Source organism: Xenopus tropicalis, chromosome 2 (assembly GCF_000004195.4).
Source record: "Xenopus tropicalis strain Nigerian chromosome 2, UCB_Xtro_10.0, whole genome shotgun sequence".
Taxonomy (NCBI): Eukaryota; Metazoa; Chordata; class Amphibia; order Anura; family Pipidae; genus Xenopus; species Xenopus tropicalis.
In genome coordinates, this window is record NC_030678.2 from 75,104,418 (window position 1) to 75,116,882 (window position 12,465).

The window sequence follows — 12,465 nt, forward strand, 5'->3', positions numbered from 1 at the left end:
TTATTGACTTGTTTTAAAAGCCCTGACCTATTCTGCTTTGCTTTACGATAAATAGACATACATTGAACATGCAACATCACATACAAAAACAACTAGTACCTGAAAGGCTAGGTAAATATGGCCCTGCCCAACAAGCTTGCATAATAACTCATTTTTGGTTTTCTATAAAAATAATTTCAAGATGATATTTTTAAACCTTTCATGTACATACACTGTATATAAGCCTTAAAATTACCCAAATCAATGGTATTTGTATGAAGTTGGTCCTCCTTTCAGCTGTAACAGCCTCTACTGTTCTGGCAATGCTTTCCATAAAATTTTAGAATATTTTTTTTTATTTTTTTCATCATTTGAGAGGTCTTCTCTAATATTGGTGATCAGACCTGGCTTGTAAGTTAGCATAACCTGTTCATCCCACAGGTGTTCAGTAGGGATGAATAAGAGTGTAGGGGCACGTTAATCTATTTCTGTCATTGCTTATTGCATTATTGTGCTGAAAAAAGGAGCCTTCCCTAAACTATTACTAAAATGCACTGCTGCTTGTCAGGGGAGGGCGAAGGGAGCAGCATCACTACTGCAGAGAGTGCAATATCGCTTTCTAGATGAGCCAAAATTCAGATTTTAAAAATAGGAATTTTGGCACTTAAAGTTACCAGAAGCTGCTGCCTGAGGCTCTCAACTCACCTCATGTCAGCAGCACCCCTGCTATAATGTAAAAAGTACAGAATTATCAATAATTTCAGATGATGGAGCTTTACTTTTTACTGTACCTAGGACTAGATGATTATTTCTCCTTGTCCAACAACTTTATTATTGATATGCATCCAGACAGCTAGACCTCTCCTCCTACCAACTATCAAACTCAGTCTTTACCCAATGTGAAATTTTTCACTGTTTCAGGGTCCAGTGGTGTTGAACTTTGCATCTAACACTTGGGGGCACATTTACTAACCCACGAACGGGCCGAATGCGTCCGATTGCGTTTTTTTCATAATGATCGCTATTTTGCGATTTTTTCGGAAAATTGTCGCAACTTTTTCGTTACCAATACGATTTGCGCAAAAAAACGCGAGTTTTTCGTAGCCATTCCGAAAGTTGCGCAAAATCGCAACTTTTTCGTAGCGTTAAAACTTGCGCGAAACGTTGCGCCTTTTAAGTTAACTCTACGAAAAAAGGCGCGACTTTTCACGCAAGTTTTAACGCTACGAAAAAAATCGCCAGATTTTGCGCAACTTTCGGAATGGCTACGAAAAACTCGCGTTTTTTCGAGCAAATCGTATTGGTAACGAAAAAGTCGCGATAATTTCCGAAAAGTCGTAAAGTCGCTGAAAAAAATCGCAAAAAATACGAAAAAGTCGCAAAATGTTCGTTTTCCAATCGGAATTTTTCCAATTCGAATTCGTGTCTTAGTAAATCAGCCCCTTGGTATGCATGTGGTAGTGTTGGCTTGTTTACCTCTGGGCAACCATAAAACCATAAATACCTGACAGACAATTCTTCTACAATCATTGTTCCTACCCATGATGTGTTAGAGTGTCCGCATAATTTTGGGAATAACGTATGGGATACTTTTTAACCATATAGTGTAGGTTACTTAAAAAAAAAAAAAAGCCTTTTAAAAATATTGAGATTGTGTATTTTCCACAGGTATCGTTACACTGTTGATGATTTATATCCCATGATGAACGCTGTTAAGCTGCGAGCAGAGTCATATGACAGTTGGGCAACAGAAGTCATTGATGCTCTCAAAACTTCAGGCAATAAACAAAGTAAGCAAATTAAAGCAGATGTAGTTTGGATAGTGTTTGAGGCTGGCCTCTTGTTTAAGGGTAGTGACACACTATGTGATTAGCCGCCCATGCTAGATCTCCTCTAATGTGGATTACCGGTGGATAAACATATGCGTTGCTTCAGCTAAGTGAAGTAGCCGAAAGCTGCCTCTTAAGGAAACTTTGGGTTACTTCAGAAAGTAGTTGCATATGTCTCCCCACTGGCGATTCCCATTGTTGCCGGTGGAAAAACAAACGCAGATAAGTCAGGAGATCTATTACAGGGCAACTAAGCGCCTAGTGCAGTGCTGTCCAACTGGCGGCCCGTGGCCCCCCCACCTGTCTGGCTGCTTTGATGGCTTACCTTTGTGTAAGATTTAAATGGTATCAGCACTGAGATTAACTGCTCCCCTGCATGGTTCTCACCTCAGATTAAAGCTGTAATCCTCCTGTATTGTTTAAAAATGTAATTTGTGTTGTTCACACCTTTTAATACCTGCATTGTTCACCCCCTGCAGTGTTCACACCTCCGGCTCAGGCTGTAATCACCCCCATTGTTTACCTGTTCACACCTCAGACCTACACCTATGTAGGTGCTGCCTGGACTGTGCTGCCTGTGTGTATGGCACACACAGGCAGCATAGGGCAGGGAGGGTATGGCACACACAGGAAGGGTAGGGCAGGCAGAGTATGGCACACAGGCAGCATAGGGCAGGCAGAGTATGGCACACAGAGGCAGGGTAGGGCAGAGAGAGTATGGCACACACAGGCAGCATAGGACAGGCAGAGTATGAAGACTAGGAAGCACCTAGCCATTGTTTGGTATAGTATGCTTTATATGTTAGTTTTGTTAATTTGAGCCAATAAATGATGTTGTTTTTTATTCCACTTAAATTTTTGCTGTTTATTCTCAGGCATAGTATGGCGCACACACAGGCAGGGTAGGGCAGGCAGAGTATGGCACACACAGACCGCATAGGACAGGCAGAGTGCTGCCTCTGTGTGCCATACTCTGTTTGCCCTATGCTGCTTGTGGGAGGTGAACCTGGCAAGGGTTTGTTGTGGGAGTTTGTTAGCAGTTGGAAATAGCCATTAAATGGTCCCTAAGGTGTGTAATTATGTACTGGGGGTTGCTGTGCTATCCACAGGGGAGGAGGAGGCATATGGAATTTAAGGGTATATCTTAATATGAAATAATATAATTCTTTCACATATGAATGACGGTTGATATCCCCACAGTAAGGACCAAGCATTTGGGATTTTGCTGTGCTACCACTATTGTGATAAAATAGGTGTGGTTTGAAGTGGGTGTGGTTTCAAAAAGGGGAGTGATCAAAACTGGCTTCCATTAGCGGCCCTCCACCATGTATGCTAGAGAAATTCCGGCCCTCGGCACCGCAGAAGTTGGACAGCACGGGCCTATTGTGTCATTGCCCTAAATTATCAAGACTAAATAAGCAAATTTGCAGCCTAATATACCCTGTTATAAAACAATCTACTGGGCAGTAAGCACCTGAAAGATCATTTCACTTTACTTCAAGCCATGTTCAAAGCTTTTCTTTCATTGTTTTCTTAAGTGGATACAGGCTTGCAGTTATAACTTTTTGCCTTTTCAACAGTGAACATCCTTTCTAGCATCTCTTTGGCATTTCAGGTCTCTCCTGCCTGAAGTTATTAATTCAGGAATCCGAGGAAAAGAAATTTCCAGAAAATGATCTTTTACGCCACCTACGGGTTGTTGTACAGGATGCTGAGAAATGTGGAACATTGGCGCAACAGCTACTTAATGGGAAGCGTCATACCAGGTGACAGCATAGTTTAACTGATGTATTTAAGACATTTATAATGCAGGTATCTGGAAATCGGTTATCTAGAAAATTCTGAATTATGGGAATGGCATCTCCAACATATAATTTAAGCAAATAATTGAAATTTTTCTAAAAAAAAATTTCCACTAATTATAAAACAGTACCTTTAAACTTGATCCAAACTAAATTCAATAAATCCACATTGGTGGTAAAACAATTCTGTTGGGTTTTTTTTTAGCAATAAGGAATTTTTTAAAATAAGATCCCTTATCCAGGAAACCTCAGGTCTCAATCATTTGGTCTCTAGACTATACCTGTATTTGACTGAAAGAAAGCTTAAAGAAAACAGATGTTTGTACTAGATGTCATGTCTTAATATATAATTTTTTTTATTCCATTCAATTTATCTTTCCAGTTTTTAATAGTTTAAATATAATACTTAAAGGAATACTGTCATGGGAAAACATGTGTTTTTCAAGACGCATTAGTTAATAGAGCTTCTCCAGCAGAATTCTGCATTGGAATCCATTTTTAAAAGCACAGATTTATTTATTTTTTTTTATATTTAATTTTGAAAATTTACATAGGTCTAGCCATATTCTTTATTTCCCAGGGTGCCACAGCAAAGTGACCTGTGCTCTGATAAACTTCAGTCACACTTGGAGTGTCCCCTCTCCCCAGCAGTCAGTCAGCAGAACAATAGGAAGGTAGCATGATAGCAGCTATATTGCTAAAGGTAGATATTATAACGGCATTCGATAGTCAGAAATCCAAGTCCAGCTTGGGACTCCTTCAGTTACATGGGAGAAGAGACAATAGGTTATCTGAAAGCAGTTCTAATGTGTAGCGATGGTTCCTTCTGAAATCTCAGACTCTGGCACAATGCACTGCCTACACACCAATATAACAGCAACAAAAAATAGATTTGTTTTAAGAATACAATTTTAAATGGTAGTAAATTATTTGCTATGTAAACAGTGTAATGTAGAAATGAGAAGTACACCATAAAAATCATGACAAAAATTTAATGCAGTAGAATATAACATTAATTGCCTGCCAATAAGGCCAAATTTTGAAAGTGCTATGCATATAAAGCCAGTTTAGCAGACACTGCCGGACAAGTTTTTTAAATTGCCATACAAAAGTAAAATAGTGCCTTCACAGCAGTGCATATTTAATCATAAGAAAGACTTTATTTTCCCTTCTCTAGGAGATTTTTCTTTTCTCATTTGGCAGAAATGGACAGTTACTTGGTCAGGAGTTCATATTTGGTTGAGCAAGGGGTTGAAAGGAAATGTAGAAGCATTGCATAATGCTGTGTACAATATATTTTAGAATATTAAAATATTAGAATGTTGAGTGGTGGGCTAACTGCTGGATTCAAGTATTAACAATAGTCTGTCTGCATTTTATCATGTTGATTTATAATTCAGAACAAATTATCTCCATTAATCCTAACTAACCACCTCCTCTTGTTTTTTTCTGTTATGAATGTTGTAGATCATAATGCTTTTGTCCTGGTTAGTCCTTTATTTGTGTTCCATTTTAACAGAAATTTTCTCTTTATGTTATGTTAGGTTCAGGTCAGGTGGTGGGAAGTCGGCAAACCAGCTAACTGTTGCCGAACTCAGGTCTTTTGTAAAGCAGCTTCACTCTCTGCCCTGTATTATCACCCAGACACCTCAGCTTAAGGTAATTTGAGTGTCTGAAATCCAGTGTTTTTTTTTCTTTTTTTGAGGGGAGGGGTTCTAACTCTCCTTGGTCTAAAATTATTCTGCAAGAAAGTTAAATATATAAAAAACATTGTACTTTAGTTAACATTGTATCCTGCTACTCTAGTTCACCCAACTGTCCTTATGTGTCTTGTGTATGCACACTTCACATTTTTGTCCTGTAACTTAATTTTTGCTACTTTGTGTCCTGAAGGATCTGCTTTGTCGTGTGGAAGAATTCCAGTTACAAAGCCAAAGACTTCTAACAGCAGAAATGCCACAAGCTTGTGAACTTCAAGATCTGCTTGACTCTAGTTTTCAGTTTGACTTGGACTTGCCACTGGTAGATATTCGGGAACGCCTTGAACAGGCTAGATGGCTAGAGGAGCAGCATCAGGCATGCAAGGATCCTAGGGCACTTACATTGGATGTCATGAGGAGACTTATAGATTTGGGTGTGGGTCTCTCTCCTCACCCTACTGTAGAAAAGGCAATGGCCAAACTTCAGGAGCTGCTTACTATGTCTGAACATTGGGATGATCGGTGTAGAAGCCTTCTCAAATCCAGGTCTGTGACAAGTCTGTTATCACTGTACTAATCCCAGCATTGGATGCAAAGTGGGGTGAAACTTCATGTTGCACATTAATTGATTTAATGTATTTCAAATAGGCCCCGGCAACCACTTGATTCCTTAACATCAGCTTTAAGAGAAGTGGAAAAAATCCCAGCTTTTTTGCCTATTGTGGAATCCTTAAGAGATGCTGTACAAAGGGCTCATGAATGGTTGCAGGAAGTGGAGACTGTACAGGTTAGAATCATTTCACAGTTTATTTGTTATTTGACAGATTAATGTCATTTTGTTGATGATTTTTTTCCCACTTTTTCTTGCAGGCTGGGCCCAGGGTTCCTGTGTTGGACACATTGGTGGAACTTGTCGCCCATGGACGGGCAATTCCTGTTCATCTGGCACCTCTGCCAAGGCTAGAGGCATTAGTGGGAGAAGTCCATGCTTGGACTGAATGTGCAGCCAACACTTTTTTAACAGCCAACTCCCCATACACACTGCTTGAGGTAAAAACAAAAAACAACTTAAACAGATACTGACACCAGAAATTAAAACTTTTTTTATAGCTATCATAACACTGTCTTTGCATGCTATTTTTAATTTTGACTTAAAAGTATTTGCCTGATGCTTTATATTATGTATCTGAACGCCCATTTTTTTTACGGGGGGGCTGCTATATTTGTGCAGCAGGAGTACTTTAGCATTAGAAGCTATAACGGACAGGCTGAAAAGGGACAGTCAGGTTGGCAGAACAGTCAGGTTTTGGAACTTAAATGCAGCCCAATCAGGGAAAAACAATCAGCATGACCTATAAGTAATTTTTAATGTACATTCACATTTTTAAAAGTATTTTTTTTAGTGTCAGTATCACTTTCATTTTAAGACTCCTAGGTGATACCAGGTGCAACATTTTAAAAACCTATAAGATTTACCTTTACTTATGAATTTGATTTTTTCTGATTTTAAGATGAAATTATGATTTTTGGGAAAAATGGAGATCTGGCTTGGGTCTGAAGTGGGTACAATTTGCCATGGGGGGTGGGGGGGATCTTAGCATGTTAGCACCTATTCACATAGAAACAGCAATTTCTGTGTATTTCAATTTTACCTTGATATACAGTACTTGTTTCAGCCACTAGCTTTACCTTTAGACATAAGATTTTAGAGAAAGTTCTGGGGAAAAAAAAGCACAACATCCCCACTAAAGCAGGAGGATTTGTGCAAGGCATCAGTAGGCACCCAACAGTTGGGATGAGCAGGGAAGTAGACTCTTTGATGGTATAGGCAGAACGTAATTGCTTGAATCCCAAACATATTGTTTACATTGAGACAATAATAAATGTGCTTACCTTTAGACATTACAGTAATTATATTCTCTATTTTATTGTGTTTGTACCACCTGCCATCACTAATTATTCTAAATGTCTATTCATATGTGAATATGATAACTCTGGCCATTTTTCACATTTATAACTCACATTCTAACAGATTTTTTCAAGATACATTGCGAAAAGAAATGAAGAGCCTTTTATATAATTCCCTCTTTAATGTTCTTAAGAACAAAGTATTGATTTTATTAAAGAGCTTGCAGCAACCAATATTCTCACCATCAAAATATAAATTGAGATGATATTCCCTTCTCTCCTTTTTGTAGGTCCTTTGCCCTCTTTGTGATGTTGGTACCTCTGGCTTTAAAAGGAAAACAAAGAAACTTAAAGAGCAGGTGTCCTTAAGTGGAAAGAAAAAGTATATGAAGCCAGATGGTCTGCAGGAACTGGAAAAAGCATTAAGTGAAAGCAGAGACACTGCCACAGCGGTGAGGATCAACCTTAAACATTTGCTGTTCCAGGGCTGAAATCAAGTAAGATAGATGTTTGCAATAGTTGAAGTCATCCACAGACTAACTCGTTTTTGCACTTGTTCTTTTTAGATGGCAGCCTTAGGAGAAGCCCGACTACGTGAGATGGAGGCCTTGCATGCTTTCAGGATTTCTAATGAGAACAGACTTCTATCCCATGAGGAACAGAGTGACTGGAAGGTGTGCGTCTGCCAGGGAGAACCAATGGCTCCTATGATCCAGTGTGAGCTGTGCAGAAGCTGCTTTCACGCTGGTTGTATTACAGCTCCTCGACATGGAGCTCAGGTCTGGCTATGTCCTCAGTGCCACCGCTCTGAAAAACCTCCTTTGGAGAAGATCCTGCCTCTGTTAGCTTCCCTGCAACGTCTGCGTGTCCGTCTGCCAGAAGGAGATGCCTTACGTTACTTGATTGAAAGGACAGTCAGTTGGCAACATCGCGCACAACATATGTTGTCTTCAAACGACCTGAAAATGGTGCAAGAGAAAATTAGCTCGAGCCAGTTATACAACAGGTGGCAAGCAACAGCCGGGCATTTGACAGAGACCAATGATGTAAGACTTATTGCCTTGTTTCAAAATATATTTTTATCTGTCTCGTATTTCTTTTTAAATTGTTCCCTTAAACTAATTATGCAGGTATCGCAGAGTGTAGGGGCCACATCATTCTCTCTACCTCATGAGTGGGACAACAGAAGCATTTATATCCGATCCCCATTTTCTCCTGGACGCAACTGCATCCCACTGAAAAGTAAGTTTGTTTCTCACCAGTGCATAGGGCGATAAAGACAAAGTTTAATGGGCAATGCCCCCCAAGTTGTTTAATGCCAAATACAAGGCAAAATAGACATTTAAAGCATAACTCTATTTTTTCCCTATAGGTCTGAATGCTGAATTAGATGAATTGTTAATGGAAGCTCAGCTTTTGCAAGTTTCACTTCCTGAGGTCCATGAGCTCTATCATGCACTTCTGACAGAGCCTTCTTCCACACAAGCCCCAGAATGCAGCTTACCCAATGTTACCCATAGCAGGGAAAAAGGACCTGTGAGACAGCAGAGAGCAGATCGAAGCCCAGTATTAACAGAGGTACTAACACATTGCCTATTATACAAGTAGAAAAGGATCCTCTCTCATGAATGTTTCTCTTAGGTTATAATGGATAATACATTTTGTGGTTGTGTGGTAATGTTTTATTATTTAATCCCACTTGTAAGGCTGTAAACTGCATACGGAAAGAAAGATCAGATAGTACAGACCAAAAGTTGAAGCGCCGTCGTGAAGGAAGAATGAGAAAGACTCCTACTTTCCTCAAAAAGAGGGTTAAAGTAGCTAAACCAAAAGACTTATGTGGCAGAGAGCTACTTCCTGAGGAAAGCAGAGCAAGTGATTCCCAATCCTCCTTTACATCAGATGAGTCTGATGATGACGATGCATTTTGCCCTGCAGACAGATGTATGGAACCTGAAGGTGATGAGGTGAGTAATTGACATCTCTAAGGGTGAAAGCCACTGCAGGAATTGAAACAGCAAAGCCAAGAGAATAATATTCTTAAGAATAGTCTTTAAAGTGGTACAGTAATGTAGGCAGCAGTTTTCTAAGAACATATTCAGTTAGTGTTCATTTTTTATTTTCTTGTGAGTTAATAACCCTTCCAGCAGCAGTTTGGAAGTCTGAATGGAAAATTAACAGGAGATAAAGAGAAAGATAAGCAATAGAAATAACTATAATGTGGAACATGAACAGTAAACAGTGTTTTGATTGCTGGTCAGTGACCTATAAAGTAAATAATAAAGAAAAGATGAAAGCTGCTTAGAATAAATCCATCTATAACGTAAATGTAATAAAGTCATATAAATGAAAGACTTGTACCTAAATCTATGCATAAATTTATACACTGATATAAAACATTATATACAAACACAAATTATCCTGGACTACAGTAATCCCAAGGTCTAGTTAGTTTTGTGTGTGTGTATATATAAATTATATGTATATGACACGCACATTTTTTAATACTATATAATAAAGTCTATTAATATATTTTATCCACATTCTTACTGAAGATCTTGTGGAAGGGTTGAAATTAGAATGTTGCCGTTTTTAACTCAAATTATGTAATTAAAGTCCTCAGTCCATTATTACGTCAGTAAGAAAACATTTATTAAAAAGTAATTGTAGATGTTTGTCCTTTACAATTAGCACTGTGCTCCTGTTTCTATAGTCTAAACCAGTGCTGTCCAACTGGCGGCCCGCGACCCCCCTCTGTGTGGCCCCCCACCTGTCTGGCTGCTTTGATGGTTTTACCCTTGTATAAACTTTAAACGGTATCAGTACTGAGATTAACTGCCCCCCTGCATGGTTCTCACCTCAGATTCAGGCTGTAATCCCCCTGTATTGTTTAAACATGTAATCCCCTGTACTGTTCACACCTTTTAATCTATGCATTGTTTACCCCCTGCAGTGTTCACACCTCAGGCTCAGGCTGTAATCACCCACATTGTTCTCTTGTTCACACCTCAGGCCTGCATGGGGCAGGGAGGGTATGGCACAAACAGGCAGCATAGGACAGGTAGGGTATGGCACACTCAGGCAGCATAGGACAGGTAGGGTATGGCACACTCAAGCAGCAAAGGGTAGGCAGAGTATGGCACATAGGCAGCATGGGGCAGGGAGGGTATTGAACACACAGGCAGGGTAGGACAGAGTATGGCACACACAGGCAGGGTAGGGCAGAGTATGGCACACACAGGCAGCATATGGCAGGCAGAGTATGGCACACACAGGCAGGGTAGGGCAGAGTATGGCACACACAGGCATCATAGGGCAGGCAGAGTATGACACACACAACAGGCAGCATATGGCAGACACAGGCATCATGAGGCAGGCAGAGCATGACACACACCGGTATCGTAGGGCAGGCAGACTGCTACCCTATGCTGCCTGTTGGAGGTGAACCTGGCAGGGGTTTGTTCTGGGAGTTTGTTAGCCAGTAAATGGTCCCTAAGGTGTGTAATTATGTACTGGGGGTTGCTGTGCTATCCACAGGGGAGGAGAAGTCATATGGATTTTAGGGTGTGCCTAAATATGACATAATATAATTCTTTCACATATGAATGATGGTTGATATCCCTGCAGTGAGGACAAAGCATTAAGGTTTTTGCTGCACTACCACCATTGTGATAAAATGGGTGTGGTTTGAAGTGGGTGTGGTTTAAAAGGGAGAGTGGCCTCCATTAGCGGGCCTCCACCATGTATGCGCGAGACATTCCGGCCCTCGGCACCGCAGAAGTTGGACAGCACTGGTCTAAACTATAGAAGCATCTCAGACTTTGTCAGTATCGTAAATATTCTTTCATCTTTTGGCTCCATTCAATAATAAGTCCAATGGAGAACTGTAATGTCCAGATCAGTGTAAATATGCCAGGACAGTGGAGGAATCAAGAGCAGAATGTTATCAGACCTTTTGTAGTAATAAATTGGTGTTGTGCTTTACTTTCCTTTGCAGGTTGACTGGGTACAGTGTGATGGGAATTGCAATCGTTGGTTTCATCAGGTTTGTGTTGGTCTTTCTGCGGAAACAGCTGAAAAGGAGGATTACATTTGTACACACTGTAAGGAGATGACTTGTGCACGCAAATAAGAGAAGAGCACCCCTTTTAGTTTCAGAACAATATGGATTACTTCCTTGGCGCAGGACTTTGTTAGAGAAAAACACTCACAGGAGCTTTTGGATCCCTTTTTTTTTTTTTTTTTTTTTTTTTGTTCCTCGAGGCACTTGTCTGGATTCCTTTCTGACCTGGCTCCCGTGCCATTTTCTTCTCAGACCCTCCAAACCTGCTGCGCCTTCCACAGAACTCAAAATAAAAAAATAATTGTTTTGGACAATTTTGTATATTTTTTCTTAATACGTCAGCTGTTACATGTTAAAGATCTGCTGGCTCTCAGCACAAATGAGTTTGATATAGGTTATTGTTAAGAAAGGAGTTTTGTCCCTTTCATACCTCACTCCAGGGATACATGGTTAGTGCAGCAGCCAAAGGGGGCCTGAATGAAGTGTGAAAATGTTGTAGCTGCATGTGGAGATCCAGGTTCATCTCATGAAATACACCTACTTTATATATTAATTTAGTTTATTTTCTGTAGGACGATTTGAGCAATAACACTTTTTTTTTTAAGTTCCATATGTTGGAATGAAAGTCGAAATATTTGATCTTGGTTTAAATGCCTTCTCGGTGCAGAGGGTTAATGTACAGAAATGTTGGGTTGAATAGGTGCTTAGAGCAGCCAGAGTGTTAAACATAGCAGACTGAGCTGTATGTCGGCTTCCCTTAAATCCCATTAATTATTATTTCTTGTTTGTTCTTTGCTTTTCTTGTAGCTTGTATGATGACATTTTGCAGTTTATATTGTGGAATAAAACCCCTTGGTTACAGTACATTCGGGCTTGTGCATTTTATTGTATTCAACATGAAGACCCTGGTTGCTGTTCAGTGAAATAAATGATCTTCTAAAATATTCCGCAGCCGTTGCATGTCATTAGCCACTTTATCATTAATCTAAACTGGAAAAGTAACACCAAAAAATAAAAATATAAAAGTTATTACAGTATAATTCACTGTTGTGCTGCACTGGTACAACTGGTGTGTTTGCCTCAGACTACCAAAGATTATATAAACTAAGCTGCTGTGTAGTCATGGGGTAGCCATTTAAATGAGAAAATGCACAAGTTACATAGCAGATAACAGCCCCATTAAA

The 12,465-nt window shown here is 39.8% G+C and overlaps 1 protein-coding gene across 2 annotated transcripts in view; it reads left to right on the forward strand.

Annotated features, from left to right (window-relative positions):
• The window catches only part of kdm5b (lysine demethylase 5B), a 31,595-nt gene extending 19,450 nt beyond the window's left edge, over nucleotides 1-12,145 (forward strand). For both annotated transcript variants that reach the window (XM_002939638.5, XM_018091505.2), the window contains exons 17-28: nucleotides 1,648-1,769; nucleotides 3,424-3,574; nucleotides 5,155-5,269; nucleotides 5,504-5,856; nucleotides 5,959-6,097; nucleotides 6,181-6,360; nucleotides 7,509-7,670; nucleotides 7,785-8,264; nucleotides 8,349-8,460; nucleotides 8,591-8,796; nucleotides 8,925-9,185; nucleotides 11,216-12,145. In XM_002939638.5, the coding sequence (XP_002939684.2) occupies nucleotides 1,648-1,769; nucleotides 3,424-3,574; nucleotides 5,155-5,269; nucleotides 5,504-5,856; nucleotides 5,959-6,097; nucleotides 6,181-6,360; nucleotides 7,509-7,670; nucleotides 7,785-8,264; nucleotides 8,349-8,460; nucleotides 8,591-8,796; nucleotides 8,925-9,185; nucleotides 11,216-11,350 (2,416 nt within the window). In that variant the 3' untranslated portion in view covers nucleotides 11,351-12,145. The remainder of the gene's footprint in view (nucleotides 1-1,647; nucleotides 1,770-3,423; nucleotides 3,575-5,154; nucleotides 5,270-5,503; nucleotides 5,857-5,958; nucleotides 6,098-6,180; nucleotides 6,361-7,508; nucleotides 7,671-7,784; nucleotides 8,265-8,348; nucleotides 8,461-8,590; nucleotides 8,797-8,924; nucleotides 9,186-11,215) is intronic.
• Nucleotides 12,146-12,465: the final 320 nt, after the last annotated feature.